This window comes from Dipodomys ordii, unplaced genomic scaffold (genome assembly GCF_000151885.1).
Source record: "Dipodomys ordii isolate 6190 unplaced genomic scaffold, Dord_2.0 Scaffold135, whole genome shotgun sequence".
NCBI lineage: Eukaryota > Metazoa > Chordata > Mammalia > Rodentia > Heteromyidae > Dipodomys > Dipodomys ordii.
Genome location: NW_012267351.1, coordinates 4,849,898 through 4,877,093, shown reverse-complemented (window position 1 = coordinate 4,877,093; position 27,196 = coordinate 4,849,898). Strand labels below are relative to the sequence as shown.

At 38.5% G+C, this 27,196-nt stretch overlaps 1 protein-coding gene across 1 annotated transcript in view; it reads right to left on the bottom strand.

Annotated features, from left to right (window-relative positions):
* Aff4 (AF4/FMR2 family, member 4) overlaps positions 1-27,196 on the bottom strand; it is a 67,267-nt gene that overhangs the window by 24,755 nt on the left and 15,316 nt on the right. The window contains exons 2-9 of the mRNA XM_013030898.1: positions 25,993-26,119; positions 20,641-21,423; positions 18,639-18,686; positions 14,662-14,748; positions 9,480-9,516; positions 7,579-7,627; positions 1,760-1,814; positions 1,088-1,125 (exon numbers count right to left, since the gene is read on the bottom strand). Of these exons, the coding sequence (XP_012886352.1) occupies positions 1,088-1,125; positions 1,760-1,814; positions 7,579-7,627; positions 9,480-9,516; positions 14,662-14,748; positions 18,639-18,686; positions 20,641-21,423; positions 25,993-26,115 (1,220 nt within the window). The 5' untranslated portion in view covers positions 26,116-26,119. The remainder of the gene's footprint in view (positions 1-1,087; positions 1,126-1,759; positions 1,815-7,578; positions 7,628-9,479; positions 9,517-14,661; positions 14,749-18,638; positions 18,687-20,640; positions 21,424-25,992; positions 26,120-27,196) is intronic.

Genomic DNA, 27,196 nt, shown 5'->3' with positions numbered 1-27,196 from the left:
GGAAGTGGCGCTGTGGCTCAAATGGTAGAGTGCTAGCCTTGAGCTGAAGAGCTGAGGGACAGCGCCCAGGCCATGAGTTCAGGCCCCATGACCAGCAAACAACAACAACAAAAAAAAGTTTCTTATGTTAGTTGGTAAGGTGGCTTGTTTTGGCAATCATTAGGAACTCAGGAAGTAGAAATCAAAATTGAGTTTTGATACCAGCTCAGTCAAAGTGGTTATGAGATCCCATTTCAACCAATAGAACTGAGTACACAACTGTGATCTTGGTTACATAGGAAATATAAATAAGAGAACCACAGCTTTGGCTGGCCTGGACAAAAAGTGAGATCTACCTTAAAAACAGTCCAAGAAGGGCTGGGAAGATGGCTCAGTGGTAGAGCGCTTGCCTTGCATGCCTGAGGCCCTGGGTTCGAGTCCTCAGCACCACATAAGCAAAAAGAAAAAAGCCAGAAGTAGCGCTGTGGCTCAAGTGGTAGAGCGCTAGCCTTGAGCTGAAGAGCTGAGGGACAGTACCCAGGCCCAGAGTTCAGGAACCATGATCGAACCCAAAAAAAAAAAAAAAACCAGTCCAAGAACAGAAGACTGAAGGTATGGATGAAGTGCTAAGATGCTTGTCTAGCAAGTGGGCAGCCCCAACTGCCTCTGATGTGATATCTTGGTATTATTTTGAAAATAGTCTGAGGTGTAATTTAAATACCATAGAAGTAATCCAGGTTAAGTGGACAGTTTAATGACTTTTGGTTAATTTACAGAAAGTACAATTATCATCACATCTGATCATACTTTATTTTGGGGGGGCTTGAACTCAGGGCCTGGTTGCTAACCCTGAGCTATTTCGCTCAAAGCTAGTACTCCACCACTTTGAGCCATAGCACCACTTCCAGTTTTCTGGTGGCTAATTGGACATGAGTCATCCTGCCTAGGTTGGCTTTAAACCATGATCCTCAGATTTCAGCCTCCTGAGTAGCTAAGATTATAAGCATAAGCCATCGGTGCCCAGGCATACTTGTTTTATATATCACTACAATGTTAATTTGATTGACATTAGTACTTCAAATAAAACAGAAAATAAAAGGAAACTTACCTTCCTGGTGTACTCCTTGGCACTGTCTTATCACAATCCTACAATTAAAATGTAAGAAGGAAATTTGTGAAAGAATACTTAATATAAATATGAGTAGCTGAATTCTTAAAAAATTGGCTTCTCTTACATGGATTAATGTAAACTTAATATAGTGAATAAAATAGTATACTATTTTTAGAGGATAAGTTTTTAAGTTTGTTAATATTTTTTCTTGTCAATAACCTGCTTCATGAGTACATTCTGATCCACAGTAAATGTTAAGGAAAAGTCAATTTTTAAAAATAATGGGAATTAAAAGAGCAGAACTAGGTACCATTGGCCCATGCCTATAATCCCAGCTATTCCAGAGGTTGAGATATGAGGAGAGAGGTTCAGAGGCAGCCTGAGCAGACTCTTATGTGTCATTAGCCAATAAAAAGCCTAAAGTGGAGGTGTGGCTCAATCACTAGCTGTGAATAAAAAAGTCAAGTGAGAGTTCCAAGCCTGGAGTTCAAGCCCCAGTACCAGCACACACACAAAAGAGCAGAAAATTACAACACTCTAACATCAAAAAGCTTATAAAGTTTAGGAAATTATTTTATACAAATGAACCATATGTCTATTATTCAATTTTTATAAAACATGATAAAAATAAATATGTATGACATTGGTAGAACGCTATAGCACACACACCTGTTCCCCATCACTGTCTTCACTGCTGCTTAGTTTTAAGTCATCTTTTAACATACTAGAGGAAAAAAAGCAAAAAAGAATATTATTATTTTGGGAACAGTTTATCATGGCATGACAAAGTATTAAATATCAATAATTCTATCAATGCCCAGGCATTGATGGCTCATGTTTGTAATACTGGTGACTCAGGAGGCTGAGATCTGAGGATTGCAGGGTTCAAAGCCAGCCCAGGCAGTATAAGTCTGTGAGACTCCCAAAAATTCAGAAAGTGAAGCTGTTATTCAAGTGATAGAGTACCAACCTCCAACTTAGAGCAGAAAAAACTAAGGAAAAGTGCTCAGGCTCTGAGTTTAAGCCCCAGTACACCCAACCCACACCCATACCCACACACATCTCACCAATAATTCTAGAAATAATCACTGTTTTGGCAAATGCCAACCTGTGTGTGTGCACACAGATACATATACATATATACATACACACATAAAAGCAGTGTTACTTATCTGGTTATGAAATAAAAAACTCATAAGAATTTAACCATGTTGTCATGGTTAAGTGGTAGATCTGTCTAGCAATTGTAAGGCCCTGAGTTCAATCTGAAGTTCACACACACACACAATTTAAAGCTCTAATTCTAAAGAATTTGGAAGCTCTAAGCTTAATTATGCCTCCAATGTTCCATGAAGATTGATACAATTGTTAAATAGGTAATTGTCAGTACCTTAAGGACACAATTTCCTAAGCCAAAGTCCTACATTTATTTAATATTTATTATTATTATAAAGATGATGTATGAAGGGGTTACAGATACATAAGTCAGGTAAAGAGTACATTTCTTTTTGAACCATGTCACTTCTTTCCTCATTCTTCCCTAGTTTTTCCCTCCCTTCCCCACCCAGAACCTGTGTAGTTCATTTTCAACATAGTGTCTAGTGAATACAACTGCTCCTTTTGTTTACCCTTTATCCTTGCCCTCCCAAAGTCAGAGAAACAAACAAGACAAAAAGAAAACAAAAACAGCAACAAAGAAAAATTTTTTGTTTCCATTTCCTGTATTTCATTTTAATAAATATTATTTTATCTGATCAGATGCACATAGGCATTGTGTCCTTGTGTTCTTCTCCTAAGAGCCAACGTTCTACTTTATAAATGCCTCGTTACGAAAGACGAGTACCTTCTGTAGAAATAACAGTTTGAGGTGAGAAATTAGCAGAAATCAACTGGGACTTGAATTCTGAGCCGGGGTGCTGTACCTCAGCTTTTTTGCTCAAGGCTCGAGATGTACTATTTTGAGCCACAGTTCCACTTCTGGCTTTTTGTTTGTTTGGTAGTGGAGATCAGAGTATCACAGATTTTCCTGGCCAGGCTGGCTTGAAATGGCAATCCTCAGATCTCAGCCTCCTGTGTAGCTAGGACTGTACAAGTATAAGCCATTAGTTCCTGGCTTTTTAAATCTATTTATTTATTTATTTATTGGGTCTGGTCTCTGGGCCTGGGCGCTGTCCCTCAGCTCTTCAGCTCAAGGCTAGCGCTCTACCACTTGAGCCACACAGCCACTTCCGGCTTTTTTTTCTTTCTGCTTATGTGGTGCTGAGGAATGGAACCCAGGGCCTCATGAATGCAAGGCAAGCACTCTACCACTGAGCCACCTTCCCAGCCCCTTTAAATCAATTTTAAAAAAGGAAGAGTTTCTATAAGCTAGCAGCTTCTGTAATCTGTTTCTGAAGATAAAAATTAAATTTTATATTTTCTTTGAAGTCAGAAAAATCAAACCATTAAACTTTAAAAATCACAGTAACAAACTACAAAACACTCCTTTCTAAGAAGAGAAAAAATTAACACAAAGTTTAGGAGAGAAATGCAACTAGAAAAATATTTAATTTCTCATTATTAGTAGTTCCATTACCTTTCCTTTTAAAATTTCATCAGTCTTCAATTAGTAGGAAGGAAATCTTCTTTTACTCCAATAACTATTTGTATTTTCCCTCAAAGTTTAACCTGCATTTCTACATCTGACCCCAAATTCCAAGAAATATACAAAAGATCACCTGGAAATAAAGTAACCAGATGGATATATTATTATAAAAGGTGTTTTAAACTGGCTCAATTCAATGGGATGGAAATAAAAAAGAGTTTTCCTTTGGACAAGGGCTTAGTGCATCTGTAGGACTGATTTCCTGTAAGGAAATGAACCAACTTGTGAGTTCTCCAAGCCCTTATGATTTAATAATGGCAACTCAATGAAACTGTTTACATATGTGAATATGTCAAAGCTTTTACCAGACTGCTCCAGGTCCTCAATGCTTTTGTTCCCTCAGCAACCAAAGCAATAGGCATATATATGGTAGGTAGCATTAGTTCTTTGCATGGAAATATAATGGAAACATAGTTTGAATTTTTCAGTAGTATATGGGGAAGTATGTGTATTTACATATTTTCATTCTCAGTCCTTCTCTTTGTTCAACTAAAGAAGATACCAGTCTAGTCAGTACCGTTTGAGGCTATAGCAAAGAAAGCTGGAATTGTGGCCACTTTCTTTAGACCTTTGATATCTCCTCAGTAAGTTAATTTGTTTTTTGTTTTTTTGTTGGTCGTGGGGCTTGAACTCTAGGCTTGGGCGCTGTCCTTGTGCTCTTCAGCTCAAGGAGAGCGCACTACCGCTTGAGTCACAGCATCACTTCCAGTTTTCTAGCGGTTTATTGGAGATAAGAGTCTCACGAACTTTCCTGCCCAGGCTGGCTTTGAACCGCAATCCTCCTGAGTAGCTAGGATTACAGGCGTGAGCCACCAGCACCCAGCTTCAGTAAGTTAATTTGTGATCTCTGGAATTCAAGTGGTGACCCCATGCTGGAATTTATTATCATCTAAAGACCCTATATACTGTGATGCATATTTCTGCATCTCCTATAAAATAAAAATAAGAGCCAATACAAACTCTGTTGCTTAAATATACAATATTTCCTAGTTACATGGAAGGCCTATTAGAAAGAATATTGTCCTAAAAAATTACTTTTTTTCACAGAAATGGACAAAAGGTGAAAAAAGGTAACAGTGGTATTCGCTAGACACTGTGTTGAAAATGAACTATACAACTTATTGGTGGGAATGAAAGGTGAAAACTGGGAGAGAGCAAGGAAAAGGGTGACAATGTCCAAAAAGAAATGTACTCTATACCTAACTTATATAACTGTAACTCTTCTGTATATCACCTTCATTTTATTTTTATTTTTTCATTTTCTTGTAGGTCTTGTAGGTCATGGGCCTTAAACTCTGGGCCTGAGCATTGTCCCTCAGCATTTCAGCTCAAGGTGAGTGCTCTACCACTTGAGCCACAGCACCACTTCCAGTTTTCTGAGTGGTTTACTGGAGATAAGTCTCACATCCTTTCCTGCCAGGCTGGCTTTGAACCGCGATCCTCAGATCTCAGCCTCCTGAGTAGCTAAGATTATAAGTGTGAGCCACCAGTGCCCAGCTGTATATTACCTTTAATATATGTTTTTGTTTTTGTTTTGCCAGTCCTGGGGCTTGAACTCAGGGCCTGGGTACTGTCCATGACCTTGTTTTATCTCAAGGCTAGCACTCTACCACTTGAGCCACAGTACCACTTCTGGTTTTTTTTCTGGGTATGTGGTACTGAGAAATCAAACCCAGGGCTTCAAGCATTGTAGGCAAGCACTCTACCACTAAGACACATTACCAGTCCAATAACAATTTTTTTTTGGGGGGGGGTCAGTCATGGGTTGAACTCTGGGCCTGAGCGCTGTCCCTCAGCTCTTCAGCTCAAGGCTAGTTCTCTACCACTTGAGAGCTAAAGCACCACTTCTGGTTTTCTATTGGTTTATTGGAGACAAGAGTCTCATGGAGGGGCTGAAAGGTGGCTCAGTGGTTGAGTGCTTGCCTGGCATGCATGAGGCCCTGGGTTCGATTCCTCAGCACCACATAAGCAGAAAAAGCCGAAAGTGGTGCTGTGGCTGAGCTGAAGAGCTGAGAGACAGCATCCACAACCGACCAAAAAAAAAAAAAGAGTCTCATGGACTTTCTTGCCTGGGCTGGCTTTGAACCGCGATCCTCAGATCTCAGCCTCCTGAGGAGCTAGGATTACAGGCATGAGCCACCAGCGCCTAGCTTCCAATAGCAATTTTTTTTTTTTTTTGGTTGGTTGTGGGGCCTGAACTCTGGGCCTGGCCTTGTCCCTCAGCTCTTCAGCTCAAGGCTAGCACTCTACCACTTAAGCTACAACACTTCTGGCTTTTTCTGCTTATGTGATAGTGAGGAATACAGGCAAGGCAATCACTCTACCACTGAGCCACATTCCCAGCCCCCAATAACAATTTTTTTAAAAGGAAAAAAACAAACTTTTTTCCCCTCCAAGAACTGGGATTTGAACCCAATGCTGTAGGCCTGACAGGCAGATGCTCTAACACTTGATTCATGGCCCCCACATCTTTGTACTTTAGTTATTTTCAAAAGGCTCTTGGGCTGGGAAGGTGGCTCAGCGGTAGAGTGCTTGCCTTGCATGCATGAGGCCCTGGGTTCGATTCCTCAGTACCACATACGCAGAAAAAGCTGGAAATGGCGCTGTGGCTCAAGTGATAGAGCGCTTGCCTTGAGCTGAAAAGCTGAGGGACGGCACCCAGGCCCAGAGTTCAGGCCCCACGACTGACCAACAACAACAACAAAAAAGGATCTTGTGTCTTTGTCTAGAGTTAGGGTCAGACTTCAATTGCCCTACCTACCTGTGCTCCTGCAGCTGTCAAACCTAGTCTATGATTTCATGATTAAATATGAATGATGAACATACAAACATCCAAGGTGGGCTCCAATGGCTCATGCATGTACTGCTAGCTATTCAGGAGGCTGAGATGTGAAGATCACACAGTTCAAAGCCAGCCCGGGCCAGAAAGTTCATGAGTCTTATCTCCAATTAATCACAGAAAAAGCCAGAAGTGGTACTGTGGAGCACATGGTAAAGCACTAACTTGCCTTTGTCAAAGAGGCTCAGGGACAGTGCCCAGATCCAGAGTTCAAGCCCCAGGATTGGCAAAAAATAAAATAAAATAATAATAATAATAAAAAAGAAAATACAAACATCATTTTCTACCTCTGAGAGGTGAGGAAAAACTCTGAGCTAAGAACAGGGGTAGGCAAACTGGCTCACAAGCAAAATTTAGCTTAATACTGCTTTGTAATAAAGTTTTACAAGACTCAGGATGTAGTTCAATAGTAGTGATTACCTAGCATTTATGAGGTCCTGGATTTGATTCCAGCACACTACCAAAAGGGGAAAAAAATCCTATATATAGTCCATGGTCATGTTTTTTCTTTTCTTTTTAGGTAAACAAAGTAAATTTATTTGAAATTGAACAAGAAGCCATAAAAGAGTAGGGAGACTCTACATCTAGAGAGAGGCGTAAACAGAAGTCCATATGGCCATTTTTATACAATATTCAGGACAGAAACAAGTGACCCTGAAAACCTAAACCTGGCCCTTTACACAGAAGTTTGCCTACCTCTGACTTAAAAGGGTAGTATTTTAACTTGAAAATAGCTCAGTGGTAAAGTATGTGCCTAGCATGCACAAAATCCTGGGTTCAATTTCTAGTCTACAATCAAAAATAAACAAATGGGTCTGAGGATGTAGTTCAGTGGTAAAGCACTTGCCTAGCATGTGCAAGGGCCTAACCTTGCTCTCCAGAAGCATACAAATAAGTGAATATGTAAATAAACAAAAAAAGCAATTGTTTCTAAATATTATTTAACATATTCAGATATTACAGGTAACCAGCCCAAAAGACAAACTCATTAAATAAGAAACTTACGACTTTGATTGGTGACCATTTGAAGTTTTAGTAGAAGGGTTGTATCTTTCTAGAACAAAAACAATGTAGAAATGAGAAACTGAATTTAACTGTTTAGATTGCAAAATGTCTTACCACAAAGTAAGTCACAACAGATAATTCTTCAATGCTCAAAATGGTAACACATTCAAGTCCAATAATATGGCATGTGATAGAAACAAGCATGTTCACAGGCTATAAACTTATACAATCTTTTTAGAGAGCAATGTAACATTGTCAATACTGTATCTGTATTGCTACTGACATACCTTACATACGTTGTATCTGAAGGCATATTTACACATAAACACACACGAATGCTTACAACAGAATGGTTTCAATAGCAAAAACAAAGACTAGTTAAATAAAGTATGATACTTTCATATAAAAACGAGGTACTTTATACTGAAATCTAGCTTTAAAGGAAGTTCAGTGAAAGCCACAAGGTAATAAAGACTAGATGTAGCTTATGATACCATTTGCTATAGTTAGCTTTGGGGAGAGACAGTAGGAATGTGATAAGAAAAGATATTCTTAAAAGAAGAGAGAAAATGTAAATATTCTTATCTATAGCTAGCTATTCTCTGCATATCAACAACAGCTAGGTTCCTATAAATCCAGACAACAACTTTGAAAGCAAGAGAGAGGATCATAAATTTGAGGCCAGTATGGGCAAAGGTAGCAAAACCCTGTCTTAAGAACTTTTTTTTTTCTTAAGGACCAGAACTCAGTGTAAGGGGTACAACAACTGCCTAGCACGAATGTCCAAGGTCCTGGTTCAATTTGCAGCATTCCCTAAAATTCACCCCCTCCCCCCACCAAAAAAATCAACAACAAAAAAACCCAGTGTCTGTTTCCTTTTTTTCTATAATGATAGCTGAAAGATAGTACTGAAATAGATATTCAGATAAAGCTTAACATTGAAAGTTATTCTTCTAGAGCCAGGGAACTGAAATAGATATTCAGATAAAGCTTAACATTAAAAGTTATTCTTCTGGAGCTGGGTGCTGGTGGCTCAGGCCTGTAATCCTAGCCAGCCCAGGCAGGAAAAATCCGTGAGATTCTTATCTCCAATAAGCCAAGTGGCTCAAGTGGCAGAGTACCAGCCTTGAGCTAAAGAGCTGAGGGACAGCACCCAGGCCTAGAGTTCAAGCTCCATGACCTACCAAAAAAAAAAAGTTATTATTCTAGTTTTTATCTCTTTAAGATAATTAAAGGTAACTAGCAAAAGGTTTAAAAAAAAAACAACTTCCACATTTCATTTCCCAACATACGTTAAAACTGGTTTGTCTACCTTACTTAAGAGGTTATTTGCGAAATAATTGGAGTTATTTGGCAAAGTTAAGACACTGCAGTGTTTCCTGACCTTGTTAATCTTACAGATCTTTTTGGGACCACATATGAATCCCCAAAAGATATCTTCTACTCAAGTTCCTCAGAGAGATCATATGTAGAAGACAACAGGCCAGAAGATGCAGAAAAAAAAAGGGGAGGAGGCACTGATATAGGATGAGAAGAGCTATGGCCAGCCAGTGAAATGACTCAATTGTTGTCTAGAGTGCTGCTACCATAGAACCAAGTATCTACATGAAGTAAAAAGGACGGCAGCTCTTGAGCTTAAGAGGTGTCCATTAACCTGAATTAGTGAACTACCAAATAGTAGTTCAAATTATCAAAAGTTTATTTTGATTTCTAATAACCTACGTAACACTTTTTGATTCTTTAAGTAAACTAGGATTCAGCTCAGTATCACTTAGCAGGCCATAAAATTAGATTAAGATACACCAAAAAAATTATCTAAAGCAATAGAAGGCAAGGCCATGTGAATCAAATGGTCAATAAAGAGATCAACTTTGAAAAACAAGAGGAAAACAAATACTCACTTTGTTCCCCAGGGCCAAAATTGGACTGCTGAGACTCCTAAGAAAATAGAACATAAAGTTATACAAGTAAAATTAAGAGAGAAGTGTTCATTTAGTGGCAAGTGGTCTAAATTGTGCACAAATTATTCAAGTATATAAAAAGAAACTATTAAGCCACCAGATAGTCTTGCCATTATTTATTTCTTTTCAACAGCATTTATGGTATTAGTCAATACCTAATTTAGAGGTCTAAAGAATAAATTATTTCAGGTTAAGATCCTTGGTTTTAAAAATATGCTTCAGTTGAACACCAGTGGTTTATGTCTGTAATTCAAGCTACTCAGAAGGCTGAGATCTGAGAATTGCAGTTTGAAGCCAGCCTGGGTAGGAAAGTCCGTGGGATTCCTATTTCCAATTAACTAGCAAAAAGCTAGAAGTGGAGCTGTGGCTCAAGTGGTAGAGTGCTATCTTTGAGCAAAAAATCACAGGGACAGCACCCAGGCCCTGAGTTCAAGCCCCAGTAATGACACAAATAAATATATATGCTTAGCGGGGTGCCAATGGTTCACACCTGTAATCCTTACTACTCAGGAGGCTGAGATCTGAGGATGGCAGCTCAAAGCCAGCCTGGGCAAGGAAAGTCTGTGAGACTCCTATCTCCAATTAACCATCAGAAAACCGGAAGTGCCGCTGTGGTTCAAGTGGTAGAGCTGCTAGCCTTGAGCTGAAGAGCTGAGGGACAGTGCATAGGCTGAGTTCATGTCCCACAACCAACAAAAAAGAAAAAAAAGAAAGAAATATATATGTTTGGGCTCTGAGTTCAAGCCCTGGCACCAGTATAATAAAAAAAAAATCCAGGGGCTGGGAAGGTGGCTCAGTGGTACAGTGTTTGCCTTGCATGCATGAGGCCCTGGGTTCAATTCCTCAGCACCACATAAGTGGAAAAAGCTGGAAGTGGTGCTGTGGCTCAAGAGGTAGAGCACTAGCCTTGAGCTGAAGAACTGAGGGACAGCTCCCAGGCCCAGTGTTCAGGCCCCACGACCAACAAAAATAAATAAACAAATTTAAAAATCAAAAAATTTGAGGCTAGTTGAGGACCAGTGGCTCATGTCTATAATCCAAGTTACTTGAGAGGACAAGAATGGAGGTTCACAGCCAGCTCAAGCAAAAAAGTTACTGAGCCAGGCATCGGTGGCTCATGTCTATAATCCTAGCTACTCAAGAGACTGAGATGTGAGGATTATGGTTCAAAGCCAGGCCAGGTAGGAAAGTGAATGAGACTCTTATCTCAAATAACCTACTCAGAAAAAGCAGCTCAGGGACAGCATCCCCAGGACTGGCCAAAAAAAAAAAAAAAAGATTGAGATTCTTTCTCAACCCAAGGCTGGGTACAGTGGCATAAAACATCCTAAGGTACACAGAAGACTGAGATTGGCCTGTGTTTCCAGGTCAGTGCAGACAGAAAAGTCTACTAAGAGACTCCATCTCCACAGAAGGGATGCTGGAAAAGGTAGCAAGCACCAGTGATGCTAACAACAATGGGAAACCTAAAAGTATGTGAATTGCAGCACAAATAGTGGACTGACTGACTGGACTCATTTCCTAGTGAGACCTTGTCCCACTGAAAAATAGGGCCAGAAATTTGGCTAAATGGTACTTTACCAATCTAGCAAGTGTGAGGCTCTTCAAACATCTAGTACTATTCAAAAGCAAGGGAGGAAAAAGAGAGGGAGGGAGGAAGGGAGATATTTGAGCTGCAATCCTAAATTAAAACGGTAATGCTGAAAGTATCACAATATATGATCTCAACTTCAACTGCCAATCCATAGTTAACAAAAACAGCAAGATAGTGGTACAAAACCAGACATATATACCAATGGAGTAGAAGACCCAGAAATAGATCCACCCTATTAGAGCCATCAGATTTTTCAATAGGAGTAAGAAAAAAACAGCCTTTTGAACAAATGTTGTAAGCAAAAAAGGATATCCACATGTAGAAGACTGAAAGTAGAACCCTGACAAAAACCAAATTCAAATGTATCGAAGACCTTAATGTAAGACCTGGAACTCTGAAAACAACTATGAGAAAACAATGGAAGATGTAGGCATAGGCTATAACTTCCTGAATAGAACTCTAATTGCTCAAGAGATAAGAGGAAGAACTGATAAATGGGATTTCATCAAATTAAAAAGATTCCTCATGTTCAAATGAAACAATTACTGGAATAAAGAGTTGGCATAGAGAATAAGAGAAAATTTGCCAGCTATTCCCTCTACTTAGTAAAGGATTAATATACAAAATATATAAAGAGTTCAAAAATCAAACTTTAATTTAAAAAACCCAATTAATAAATGGACAAATGAATTAAACAGTTCTGAAAAGAACAAATGGCTAATAAATATGTGAAAAAAGTTTAACAACTTTAGTCATAAAGGAAATTTTTAAAAATTGAAGCAAAAGATAATGTAATCCTAGCTATTCAAGAAGCTGATAATAGAGGACTGCAGTTCAAGCCCAGCCCAGGAAAGAAAGTCCATGAGACTCTTATCTCCAACTGATCACCACTGGAGCTGTGGCTCAAGTGGTAGAGCACTAGCCTGGAGCTGAATTGCTGAGGGACAGTACCCAGGCCCAGAGCTTAGGCCCCACAACCACACAAAAAAAAAAGATAAATAAATAGTGACACCTGCCTGTAATCTCAGCACTTGGAAAACTAAGGCAGGAGGAATGAGAGTTCAAGGTCAGTCTCAGGGAATACATGGCAACACCCTACCTCAAACCACAGAAACCACAAAACATAAAAAATTAACTAAAACCACAGAGAAAGAAAAATAAGAACATATGTTTATGACTCTGAGAAGACATTAAAAAGCAAACATTAAAAAAGTAAAGCCAAGCAGGGTGCTGGTGGCTCACGCCTGTAATCCTAGCTACTCAGGAGCCTGAGATCTGAGGATCATGGTTTAAAGCCGGCCCAGGAAGGTTGATCCCCAGGAAGGTAGATCCGTGAAACTCTTATCTCCATGAACCACCAGAAAACCAGGACTGGTGCTGTGGCTCAATTGGTAGAGTGCTCACCTTGAGCTGAAGAGCTCAGGGACAGTGCCCAAGCCCAGAGTTCAAGACAGACAGACACACACACAGACACACACACACAGACACACACACACACACACACACACACACATGTAAAATATTTAAACCATGAAACTAAAACACAAATCTAATTGGGAGATATGTTTAAAATGTTGTTTATTAAAATAGGTAATTCAGCCGGGCGCTGGTGGCTCATGACTGTAATCCTAGCTACTCAGGAAGCTGAGATCCGAGGATCATGGTTCAAAAGCCAGCAGCACAGGCAGGAAAGTTTGTGAAATTCTTATCTCCAACAAACCACCTGAAAACTGGAAGTGGCGTTGTAGCTCAAGTGGTAGAGCACTAGCCTTGAGCTGAAAAGCTGAGGGACAGTGCTCAGGCCCAGAGTTCAAGCCTCATGACCGACAAAAATAAAATAAAAATAGAATAAGGAATTCAAACAAAACAAAAGTAATAAAGAAATGAAAAAGACAACCTCCTGAAACTCAATAGATTAAAGATACCACCTATAGAATAGCAAGAATAAGTCAGGTACCGGTGGCTCATGCTTATAATCCCAGTAGGCTAAGATCTGAGGATCAGATCAGTTCAAGGCCAGCCTAGACATGAATCTTAATCTTCAATTAACCACCAAAAAACCAGCAGTTGTGCTGTGGCTCCAAGTGGTAGAGTGCTAGCCTTTAGCAAAAGAGTTCAAGGAAGCTGGGTGCCAGTGGCTCATGGCTGTGATCCTAGTTAGTCAGGAGGCTGAGAATCTGAGGATCTCAGTTCCAAGCCAGCCCGGGCAGGAAAGTCCTTGAGACTCTAATCTCCAATAAACCACCAGAAAACCAGGAGTGGCACTGTGGCTCAAATGGTAGAGTGCTTGCCTTGAACTGAGGGACAGCACCCAGGCCCAGGGTTCAAGCCCCATGACTGATCAAAAAAAAAAAAAACAACTCAGGGACAGTACCAAGGGCCTGAGTTCAAGTCCCATGACCAATACCCCTTTCCCTCCAAAAAAAAATAGCAAGAATAGGGGAATTCATCCACAAAGAAATCAAAAGCATGAGCTTTAAGATGAGGAGCTTCACTAGCAATCTAGCAAATGAAATGCAATTCCTCACTAAAAAGATTGGTACTTAATAGTACCATATACTGGTATGCAGTACCATATACTGGTATGCATGTAAGGAATAATAGGTATTAAAAGAGTAAAGACTGTTACAAATCTGTGACAACAATCAGAGTGTATAATGATACATACTCCTTAATCCCCAAAATTCTGTCTTATTTTACATCTTAAATAATATATAAGAAGACACAAAAAAGTTACTAAAGAAATGTTCACAGAAATGAAAACATATTAACAAGTTAAATACCAATGAGAAATGAGCAAATAAACTGGGATATATTTATACTTTGAATAAAGTTAAAATCTTATATGTAATAATATGGAAAGTTTCCTAAGGCTATTGCTCACAATGATATCTAACAATATATCTGAATAGAAGAAAATAAGGAAATGCTTGTATGTAATGATTTCACACACATAATTACATATAAATGTATCTAAATTCATATAAAAGACTTGCAAAAGTACACATGAAAGCAGCTTTGGTGAGATGGAGGAGAACAAGAATGAGGGAAAGGCTATTACTAGGAGCCATGGTCAAACTCTCACAAGGAGAATTCATTTGTGTATTCTGTGTCTGAGTATAAATTTAATCTGCAAATCTTGGGATTGGGTGGGAACTGTTATATTACTCATGGAACTTCTTTCTACAGTATAGTTTTTAAGATCTACATAAAGGGGTTCATTAAAAATAATGGTTTGAGAAGCCCTAACCATCTCTGGCCTAGAAAACTGTAATAGTTTGGAATAAATATCAATGTCTCTCCCCCTATATTGCCTGCCAAGCTTTCTTAAATAAAATACCTCAGGCCACGATGCCCTCACTTCCATTACCCTGTTTAAATTTCTTCATAGCAATGTTCACTTTCTGAACTTAATTATTGTGTATTTTCCATCAGAATGGGAATGCAAGCCAATTTTGAACTTACATGATTTTAGGTGAGCCATTTAGTGTTTTCTTATATTATTAAAGATAGAGTTTATTTACTTACCTTAGTTGGAAAAGGAAATTTGGAAGGCTCTGTTTTGCATGGTGTATGAATAGCCGTTAGAGGGGGAGGCCATGAATGCGTCATCTCCTGAAATGTAATTATTACAGTTTGTTTTCAACCAGGTCAAGGATTAAAAACTGTATCGCTAAAAACCAGATTTGTACTTATAAATGCTGGTTTTGTGATTGCTCTTTAAAGTTATACATATTTAAGTCAATAAATACTGATGAAGCACAACTGTGTGCAAGGCACTATGGGGCTGTTAATAGGAGGGTAAATAATAAATGCTTATTTCCTGCAAGGAATTTGCAGTTAGGATAAACTCTGAAGAGTGATAGAAATGGGCCTGTATCAAATACAAGGCACATAATAAAATACTACTAAAGAGAGTTTGTTGTGGGAATCAATGGAAGCATGGGGCTAACAGCTAACATTTACTTTACCTTTAATTGACCCACAGTGTGCTGTTTTGCTTGTCTGTTACTCACTTCTTACAATGCTATTATGATACAGATAAGTGTAGCTCTATGAAGAAATAAATCAATCCAAGTATAAAGATTACTTACTTAACACTATATATTTACTAAGTAATGGACACACAGAATTTTATAGTAAGAAATCTGACGACATAACCCATGAGCTGAGAGGAAAATACGGTCACATGGGAAAACCAGAAAAGGGACTCCAGAAGCACATAAGAAGGAAAGCAGACAAGCAAAACCCTAAGTATGATTTTATTCAATGTCTTCTAATTATGCTAAATATGTCCAAGTGAGGTTTGAATAAGATTAAAAAAGTATATATTAGCAGGGGAGAGAATGATGAAAGACTTATAATAAGGAGGGAATGTTTTGTTAAAGGTGGTAGCTTATCTAGGAATTTATCCTATAGCTACAACCACACAATTAGGACACACATTTCAGGCTCACATTTGAAAAATGGGGACGGAGGAGGAGGTAGGAGGTGCGGGGAGAACAGGTATCCAACAGTACAGTGTTAATTAGCAGACATCCATACAATGAAACACCAAACAGACATTAAAATGAAAATTTGAACTGATATGAAATGATATCTACAGTATACTGTTAAGTAACTAACATAAATAATAATCTATGTCCTAGTAAATGTATATAGTCTCTGGGGGGACTGACTATCTTTGGGCAACAGAATGAGAAAAGAGGGCAGAAACAGGACACTTGATATAGTCTCTACTAGAATCTCTTAAAATAGTCACTCACATATTCTTTATCCAATGCTCTTACTATTTCTTACATCCAGCTCTAGAAGGTCAGCTCAAAGCATGCAACTATCATCATTACCATCACTGTATCCCCAGTGCTTGACATGTAACAGGGTGCTGAATTAGCATGCTTTTAATTGGTAAATTGAAAATTCCCATAAATATGTACCAGTTTCAAATTAAAATTTTCATCATGGGATGTCTAGAACTACAAATTGTTTAAAGGGAAAAAAAATCTGAAGAAAAACATGAAGAAGCAGCCAGGTGTTGGTGGGGGCTCATGCCTGAAGGCCTAGCTGATACCCGAGGATCACAGCCAGTCCTGGCAACAAAGTTACAAGACACTTATCTTCCATTCACCACCAGAAAACCCAACGTGGTGCTTGGCTTAAAGTGGTAGAGCACTAGGCTTGAGCAAAAGAACTCAGGGCTAGCACCCAATTTCAGAGTTCAAGTGGCATAAATGACCAAAAAAAAGATGAAGAGAAATAGACTTGTAGTTCCTGGCACACCACAGATAGGGAAGGAAAAAGGAAACAGAAACCAATATACCTTGGGTTTTGGTATTAACATTTTATATCGGAAATATTAGAATACTCTCAGTTGATAATTTATCACCAAATGACTCTGCACCTAAAACAGGCCTTGTGTCAAGCCCTGTATTTATAAAATACAGAAAAATTATAAGATCAAAGACATAATTAAATACAAGAATATCTTCTAGGTACTAAAATTCTGTGCATTACTGAGGATTCAGGGGAAAGACTTCTTAGACTTCATATACATGCACCTAAAATTACAGGTTGCGTATTCAAAGGAAGAGTTATTAATATGTCTCCTACAGGGGGAAGGCTTTTATTTGGTGTCTAAGGAAAATAATTTAAAAGAAGAAACTGAAGAACAAGAAGAAACATTCCAAGGAAACTTACTTAAGGAAGTAAAAGAACAAGAAAATGTGTATGGCTTTATGAAACCAGCTTGGCAAAAGTGGTCCATCAGCAGGAAGAAGGCTTAGGACTGGCCTGTGGAAGGTCTACGTGTTAAATTTGGACACCATTCTTTCTTAGAATAGTGGTCTTAGGGTGTTACTAAAACATGCTAAGAAAAAAAAAGTTCTGAAGACAGGGACTGAAGAATCTGAAAACAATGTAGAAAACACATGAGCCAAGAGAGTCTACAAACAGAAAGTGAAGACTCTTCTAAGTACTAAAGCTCAAGGTGACTGAAATGGAAAGCAAGGAATGGGAATTTCAAAGTCCACATCTAGTTTTGTGATGAAATATAACATGAGGAAGAAACAAGACATAATGAGAATTCTACACTTAACTCGTGGGGCATGACACTACTAATAGAAAAATCTATTTCAATATGGCTTCTGACATGTTGAGTCAAAAGAAGCAAAGAGAAATTAAAATAAAAACCCAGGAAAGAAGCAATTAAGAGACAAAAACCAAGACCCAAAAGAGACCAAGGCAACAGAGAAATACTGAATAGCCATCTAACAAATAAAGCCAAAGATGGTAGAAAAGGTATTGCCAAAGCACAGAAAGAAAAGGGCAGAGGCAAACAGAATGCACTCCTACTTAAGAGAAGTCACAGGATTACAAAAAGGCAGACAGAAAGACAGGAAAAGCAGATGGACATAAAAACAATGGAGCATAACAACAGTCATTCCTACTTCAACATATTTCCAACAGGAAAAATCAAGTATAAAACAGCAGGCAGTTACAAAACAAGCCAAACAAGCAAACAAAAGGAGTCAAATTAAACTGCTAGATGAAGAAAAAATAATGCCTTAGAGAAACAAGTTCAACAAAATGGTAGCGATAAAAGATTTTAGCACGCTAAAGGAAGGAAGGGGAAAGCAAAACGATGAGAGAATTAAAAAGCAGGTAGTCACAAGGGAATTCATAGCGAAATACAGTACAAACAAAACAATTCAGGAGCTCACCAAAAATTGTGACAGATACTTTTCTCCTAATAACAAAATGAAGTCAATGCAACTCACTAATTCATTAGACTTTGTCTTTTTCCAATAGAAAAATGTTCTTTTTTTGTCATGCATATTGTAAATGTATCCAATGAAGACTCAAAATGTAAGTACTCAAATTATTGTACAGTTTGGCCACCAAGTACAAATTATGAAGCAAGCTATTTTTGACATAATCATTTGACTAGTAACTGTTGAGCTTCTTTAGCACTTCAGATTATTAAATGGTTCAGTCTGAGGAAGTGCAGTTATATTTGATATCTTCCTCTTTTCAAAGCGAATTGTCAAGACTAGAATTTGTTTTACTTAAAAACAAAGCCAAATCTCTGAAGGCAAATATACAAACCATGGGATTTACAAGTTAAGGAAAACAACTATTTGTATTTAATACACACATAAACAATGTTTTGCTTTAGATCTTTTGTGAAGCACATGTGTAAGAAGGATAATGTTTTTTCAGAAAACCAAACAATATTTACTGCTTACAGTAGTAAAGGACAACAAATAATATACAAATTGGTGAATAAAACACAATAGAGCCAATGAACACCCCGCCTGAGCCTCACAGCAAAACAAACGAAACAAACACTATCCGCAAGATTTCAAGCAAGCAAAAGATGGTAGGTCATTTTCAGGTGACTATAAAAGGCAGAGAATGGCCAGAAAGCAGCAATGGATCCAAGAAGGGTAATTATGATGCTTAAGCATCATAAATAAAAACACCGAAATTATTCTTTTAACACTTACTTTAAGAATTTCATCCACACAGCTCACATCACCAGAAGCTGATGATGCCTTAAGAAAGAGGGGAGGGGAAAAAGCCCACATTAGAGTTGGAGTAGCTTATTAGACTTTTAGTATTACACAGTTGTACAAAACACAACTATCCTTAAGTCTTTTCTCCCATCACTTGAGCTATGAGCTATGATTTTTGGCTATTGCTATTACTTCTTAATTTTGTTATTGCACAAATTATAAAAGATAAAATTTAAAGAAGTATTTATGATAACACTACTCTAAATCAGAATACTACTTAGAATATTTGGACTGGTTTCCCTAAACATAATTTTTTTTTAAGTACTAAAAAATCTAAATCACCAAACCACACAGCCCTGGAAACATTTCCATTTGTCTTTTAAATTTTTTTTTACATTTATTATACCTAAATTTAATATTTTAATATAATTTTCAGGTGAGCAGCTTATAAAAAATTCACAAGTTTAATCATATACAAAATCTATCAAGATACTGTTACCATTTCACATTAACAAGCAGGGTAATATGAGCATTACTGAAAAGATGACTGATTTTTTTTTAACACAACAGACATTTTACAGTCTTTCTTAAATCACAGAAGGTAAAGTCCTATTTTAAGGCACACATAGGAATCAGAAAGCTTAAGTCTTACCCTTAAGATGTTACTGTTTAAAGAAAGAACAAATTACCATTTACTGTTCTCTGGGGAGTAATTAGATGATAAACATAACAGTTTCCTAAGGCCACAGGAAGGATACTTAAATGTTCTCAAAACAGTAGTTTAAATATCCTTCAGTCCTTTTTCCCATCACTTGAGCTATGATTTTTGGTTACTGATATTACTTTTTAATTTTTTATTGCACAACCTATATCAAAAGATAAAATTCCATGTATCAATGTAATGTCACAATTAAATCCATAATTTTGCTAATTTAAAAAAGATTACGGTATAAATTACTTCATAATAAGTGCTCACTTCTTTGGCTATTTTCAATGCTATGTTTAAAAGTATGTTTTACATGTACTTTTACAACTGTCTCAATCCTTTAAATGTAATCAGAGAAAAGAATGATAGCATCCAAACTACCATCTCCAAAGACTCAAATGTCCCCCCATTTACCACATGAACCACGACTTGTATCTTACTCATGAATATTACTATAAGAACAAATAACTTAATTTTTTTTTTGGGTCCGGTCGTGGGGCCTGAACTCTGGGCCTGGGCGCTGTCCCTCAGCTCTTCAGCTCAAGGCTAGCGCTCTACCACTTGAGCCACAGCGCCACTTCCGGCTTTTTTCTTTTTGCTTATGTGGTACTAAGGAATTGAACCCAGGGCCTCAGGCATGCAAGGCAAGAAGTGCTCTACCACTGAGCCACCTTCCCAGACCCTTAATTTTCTTTTTAAACAAAAGAAAACAAGGTATATTATTCTTTATAGAATCAATATATGTGTGTATATATACACTTTTTTATTTATTTATTTTTGGTTGGTCGTAGGGCCTGAACTCTGGGCCTGGTTGTCCCTCAGCTCTTCAGCTCAAGGCTAGCACTCTACCACTTGAGCCACAGTGCCACTTCTGGCTTTTTCTGGCTTGTGGTGCTGAGGAATCGAACCCAGGGCCTTATGCATGCAAGACAAGCACTCTACCATGGAGCTACCTTCCCAGCCCCTCAATATATTCTTTATAGACTCAATAGTGGGAAACCCAAGATATTGGTGGATCACACTTTTTTATTTATAATGGATCTGTCATCTGAATAACTGAAAACCATCAATGACTTTTAGCCTTTCCCTGAGAGGGGAAGTTTACAATTCTATGGAGACACTTAGGAGTCAACTCACAGGTTTCCTTTAAACTTTTTTTTTTCTCTACCTTTAAACCTTATACTCCTTACTATTAAGGGAAAAAGGCGGTTCCAAGTTTACTCAAAATTTCATGGCCAATTATTTCACACAGTCACAATGTTAAAAAGGTCTAAATGTGTGACTTACATCCAGTGGCTGGGAAGGTATTTTCAGCTTGGTGAGATGTGCTTTGCTGCTGGACTTCAGCTCAGTCATGCTGTTGCCATGGGACTGGCTGCTGTAGTGCTCAGAGGACAGCTTGGGTTCCATGGACTCCTGTCCATCCATGGGACGAACATAAGCAGTGGGTTTCTGTAACATCGAACTGGACTTTGACATCAACGACGGTGGGAAAGACTGATTTGAGTGCTGCCCACTTGAAAAGGGTACACGGGAAGGAGAATCCCAGTTGGCATCAGGGTCCCGAGGAGACTTGGAACGCTGATGTTCCTTGCTATGGTGATCATTCCCATGAGACCTGGAATGACTAGAGCTTAGTGAAGAAACTGCCTGGGTTTTCCCAGGACTTGAAGATCGTGATTTGGAGTGTTCTGATCCATGCTGGCCTTTCTTCCGGCTACTGCTGTATGAGTCACGGTCATGCCTCTGACCGCCACTATTAGTGCTGCTGCTACCACCTGCACTGGCACGCTGGCTACTGTGTCCACTCTGTAAGCCTGAAGACCGTTTCTGAGACTGAGAAGTGCTGGGTGCAGGTCCTACCGGAGTCCATTTACTACTCTGATGAGAACTTCCATGTCTCTGTTCAAAGAAATTTGGGTTTGATTTCTCATCTCCTGTTGGTGGTACTGTAGGCTTGGGAATTGCAACAAGCTTTGGTATAGATCTGTCTCCTATGAAATCCTTCATTTCATCGTAGTTTCCAAGCATACTCTGAATACGACTTGATAATTTATCTTCTTTGCTAGTCTACAAAAAATATAAGATAAAATTATATTAGCATAATCTGAAATAAAATATACTTCTAAAGCTGATTTTCTTAACTTTTTTTTTTTTTTTTTTTGATGGTCGTGGGGCTTGAATTTTGGGCCTGGGCGCTGTCCCTCAGCTCTTCAGCTCAAGGCTAGGGCTCTACCACTTTGAACTACAGCGCCACTTCTGGTTTTCTGGTAGCTTACTGGAGATAAGAGTTTCACAGACTTTCTTGCCCAGGCTGGCTTTGAACCATGATCCTCAGATCTCAGCCTCCTGAGTAGCTAGGATTACAGGTGTGAGCCACTGGCACCCGGCTGATTTTCTAACTTTCAAATGGAAAAGACCTTTCCAAAGTGAGGCTTCATTTACCTCACATCCTAAAGTTAACATTTAGAAACAAACTTCAAATGTGTGTCTATGTGCTTGTCTTTTGTTGTTGTTGGTTGTGATGGTTCTGGGACTGAACCCAGGGCGTCTCTCACATGCTAGATGAATGCTCTACCACTGAGTACACTCCCAGCGCTCAAATACATGATTTTCACAATGAAAGAAAATTTGTGTCTGAAAATAACCATGCTAAAACACAAATACTCTGTAGGACACAGAGAAATATATAAAGTGAATTTAAGAGAAAAAAAATGAGTAAAACAATTTTCTTAAACCAGTAAACATATAGGAACAGCAGAAAAAAAAGGGGGCTTTTGAGAAACAGTAAAGGAATCTGCCCTTATATGATTAAGTTCCAGGCCAGCAGATTAGCCAACATTCACGTTTTAGTAACTGATGTAAATAAACATTTCACACCTTCTAAGTCAATGTTAACAGTTAGGAGCAGAAACAAAAATGTAGTGAAACCAAGCAATATACAGTCATCTTGAAAAAAAATCAATTCCTTCTGTTCATATGATTCATCCGTTAAGTCAGAAACTACCAGGAGTGGCAGTGTAGGTCAGCATATGTAAATTCCAGGTCTTAATCAGTACGATTAAGACATTAGAATTTGAGAATAGCCTCAGCAAGTTCAAGACTAGCTTGAGTTACATAGTGAGAACCTGTCTCAAAAAAACTTAAAAAAAAAAAGCCAAACAATAAATTAAGCCTCAAAAATTCATTGATAAAGTTTAAACCTGGCTATTAATTAAACCAACAAATTATTAAAATTTTAAATCAATGAGTTAAGTTTCAAATCAGGATAATGAGGAGGTCCAATATATCTATTAACTGTAAGACTTTCATTCATATATATGGAAGAAAGCTTTTTATATGTTTATATTAAAAAGCTTTTTATATGTTTATATTAAAAAGCTTTTTATATGTTTATATTAAAAAGAAATCAAGAGCCAGGCCCTGGTAGCTCACACCAGTAATCCTAGCTATTCAGGAGGCTGAAATCTAAGGATTAAGTCCGTGAGACTCTTATTTCTAATTAACCACCAAAAAACTGAAGTGGTGCTGTGGCTCAAAATGGCAGAGTGCTAGCCTTGAGTGAAAAAGCTCAGGTACAGCACACAGGCCCTGAGTTCAAGCCCCATGACTAACAAAAGAAAAAAAAGAAAGAAAAAAATTAAGAATAAACTACCCCTATTTATTTTAGGATCTGCAAATAAAGCCTTTTGGTTGTTTGAAAATCTGTTTGATCTTATTAAACAGGACAGGCAAATATATAGCTACTTATAGGTAACAACAGGATTAGAAAACAAATCAAATTCATTAATTGCAAAATAAATGGTAGCATGATGCAAAAATTCTGGAGAAAATTTGATTTTTTTCAATATACTTTTAATCTCTACTTTAATCCCTAATCCATGGTGTTACATTCACATACACTATGTCAGCAATCATAAATGGTTTCTATAAGCATCAGACTTTATGGGATAACTGAGAATACATTGCTACTTTTAATATTTCATCAGAAAGAAAGTCTAATAATCAATTTTATACTTATAGCTATAATACATAGTATATTATCTATTACACATGATATATACCTTTAAAATATTAAGAAGAGCTGAAATGAAATCCAAAGCCAAATTAAAAGTCAGAAAAACATCTTTTGCCACTAAAGCTAAAAGTTATGAAAGGTAGTACTTTTTGGTGGACATTATAATTTCAAATAAAGTAAAATGATAGTAATAAAAACAGCAATTGGTCGGGTGCTGGTGGCTCACACCTGTAATCCTAGCTACTCGGGTGGCTGAGATCTGAGGATTACGGTTCAAAGCCAGCCCAGGCAGGAAAGGCCATTGAGACTCTTATCTCCAATAAACCACCAGAAAACCATTAGTGGCAATGTGGCTCAAGTGGTAGAGCACTACCGTGAGCTGAAATGTTGAGGGGCAGTGCCCACGCCCAGAGTTCAAGCCCCACGACTGACAAAACAAAACAAAAAAACAGCAATTGATCTAGGTACCAGATGTTCATGCCTAGCTTATTCAGGAGGTCTGAGGATAACAGTTTGAAACTAGCCTAAACAGACAAATTATCTCCAATTAACCAGCAAAAAGCCTGAAGTGGAAATATATAGCTGCAGTGGTAGAGACCCAGCTAAGTGAAAGAGCTGAGTGAGAATGGGAGGCACTGAGTTCAAGCCCAAGTATTGGCACTAAAAAACAAACCAAAAGGGCTGGGAAGGTGGCTCAGTGGTAGAGCGCTTGCCTTGCATGCATGAGGACTTGGGTTCGATTCCTCAGCACCACATAAGCAAAAAGAAAAAGCTGGAAGTGGCACTGTGGCTCAAGTGGTAGAGTGCTAGCCTTGAGCTGAAGAGCTGAGGGACAGCACCCAGGCCCAGAGTTCAGGTCCAACGACTGGACCTAAAAAAAAAAAAAAAAAAAGCCTAGTAATTGACTTAACTTACCATTTCTGATAATATGCTAATGTAACTCTGGACAGTTAAGCACTGAATATATTAGAAAATCAAGAATATTTATGGGGCTGGGAATGTGGTTTAGTGGTAGAGAGCTTGCCTATCATGCATGAAGCCTGGGTTCCTCAGTACCTCATAAACAGAAAGAGCTGGAAGTGGTGCTGTGCCTCAAGTGCTGGAGTGTTAGCCTTGAGCAAAAGAAGCTCAGGGCCAGTGCCCAGGCCCTGAGCTCAAGTCCCGGAATTCGCACAAAAAGAGAGAGAAAGAGAGATGGGGGGAGGGGGAGGGGAGGATGGGAAAGGATGGGAAGAGGAAACAAAGGAGGAGGCTACAATGCTTGATAAGAAATGTACTCATGGGCTGGGAAGGTGGCTCAGTGGTAGAGCGATTGCCTTTCATGCATGAGGCCCTGGGTTCAATTCCTCAGCACCACATAAGCAAAAAGAAAAAAGCTGGAAGTGGCTTTGTGGCTCAAGTGGTAGAGCGCTAGCCTTGAGCTGAAGAGCTGAGGGACAGCGCCCAGGCCCAGAGTTCAGGCCCCACAACTGGACCAAAAAAAAAAAAACAAAGAAATGTACTCATTATCTTGCCCATGTAATTGTAACTGTACAGTATTTTCACAATAAAAAGAGAGAGAGAGAGAGAGAGAGAATTCAGGTCTATGATAATAAAAAAAGAACCAAACATACTGATAACCCATTTATCCAAACACACTAATAGTCAATGAAACGTAGTAAATTAAATAGAATGGCATGAAGTAGGGGGAAACAAAATGATCTATAAAAATCATCATTTTTATTTTTTGGTCTGTTGTGGGGCTTGAACTCTGGGCTGGGGTGCTGTCCCTCAGCTATTCAGTTCAAGACCAGCGTACTACCATTTGAGCCACAGTGCCACTTCTGGTTTCCTGGTGGTTAACTGAAGATAAAGAGTCTCACAGATTTTCCTGCCCAGGCTAGCATTGAACTTCAATCCTCAGATCTCAGCCTTCTGAGTAGCTAGGATTAAAGGTATGTGCCAACAGTGTCTGCCCACATTTTTAAAGAATATAGGACAGCAATGAGATGGGAATTCAAGGACATCTAGTGTTTAATACTCTTTTTATCTGATATGAACACTGATTATCTAAGGTGGTTTGTGTGGTAAAAATTCTTCAAGCCATAACACATTTTATATACTTTCCCATATGTATTTCATTACTACTGAAAAAAAAAGTATGTTCCATTTACAAAAAAAAAGAAAGAAAGAAAGCAAATGTTTTTGTTTTGTTTTGTTGTTGGTCGTGGGGCCTGAACTCTGGGCCTGGGTGCTGTCCCTCAGCTCTTCAGCTCAAGGCTAGCGCTCTACCACTTGAGCCACAGCGCCACTTCCGGCTTTTTTCTTTTTGCTTACGTGGTGATGAGGAATCAAACCCAGGGCGGGACTCAGGCATGCAGGGCAAGCGCTCTACCATTGAGCCACCTTCTCAGCCCAAGCAAATGGTTTTTATAATAAATTTCTAACATTAAAAATCGTTAAAAAAATTTTTTTTGCCATTCCTGGGACTTGAACTCAGGACCTGGGCACTGTTCCTGAGCTTCTTTTGCTCAAGGCATGCAAGATAAGCGCTCTACCGCTAAGCCACATTCCCAGCCCAAGTTTAAAACGTTTTAAAAGTAAAAGGGTTACATAGATGGGGAAAAAAGTTTCAAACTTACAACTTTGTATGGCTCAGCAAATAGAGGGGAACTGGGTGGGAAGGCGTCTTCACCCTGCTGAATTTCCTGATTCCGCCTTTCCCGTTCTTTCATGCGCAGCACATTCCGGTCCTCACGGTTCATGTTGCTATGAGGAGAAACACAATTTTTACATAAAATAAGAAGAAAAATTAAATCCTCTGTACATATTTTGTCAGTTGAATACTCCAATTGGAGATGTTCTTTTAACTTACAAATAACAACAGGCATAGGTACTCAAGGTGGGATTTTTTAATAGGTTTATCAACTATTATCATAGCATCTTCTACAAATAGCCAGGGAGGGGACACTATTCCAGAATATTAGCACTCACTCCTCTATGTAGATAACATTCTTTAAAAAATGCTGTACTAGGAATTGAACCCAGATTCTCACACATAATAAGGCTAGCCCAAACTTACCATCTTTGAAGTATTTTGCTAGTTGTCAGTGAAAACTTGTATATTTAGAGGAAAGATACTAGTTGAGCTTCAATCATCAATATTTCCTGTAAGTTTTTCATGGCTTTCACTTCAAAAATCTAACTACCCTTTGCCCTTAGAGATATACAACCCACTCCAACCTACCACCCACTTCCCTGGGGCCAGCTCTTTCTCTACTTCACATCTACCTTATCTTGATTTCTTTTTGTCCCAAACACAGCTTCTTTGGTGTCCATCCTTATGGCAGTTTGACCTCAGCTTTGCTGTTGCTCTAGATTCCCTAAAAAACGACATTCTGCTCTAAATATATTAATATTACAATAAGCACCTCAATAAATGGCAAAACTAAAGATTTGAGTGATAGAATCTAAAACTAGCAATTGGTTAATAATTATAATTCAAAATTGTATTACCAAAAAAAAGTCTTGACAGGAGAAAAATGGGAATGGAATTTCTACTATCACCATAGTATGTTTATTTTCACTAGAACAAACCAAGGGCCACAGCTTATTTATAGCAGCAAAGGTTACAGAGACAAAGATGGAAAAAGTATCAAACTCTGAGGTAAGAGGTTACCACAGCTTTTGACACATCGTTTTTCTTTTTTTTTTTTTTTTTGGGGTCTGGTCGTGGGGCCTGAACTCTGGGCCTGGGCGCTCTCCCTCAGCTCTTCAGCTCAAGGCTAGCGCTCTACCACTTGAGCCACAGCGCCACTTCCGGCTTTTTTCTTTTTGCTTATGTGG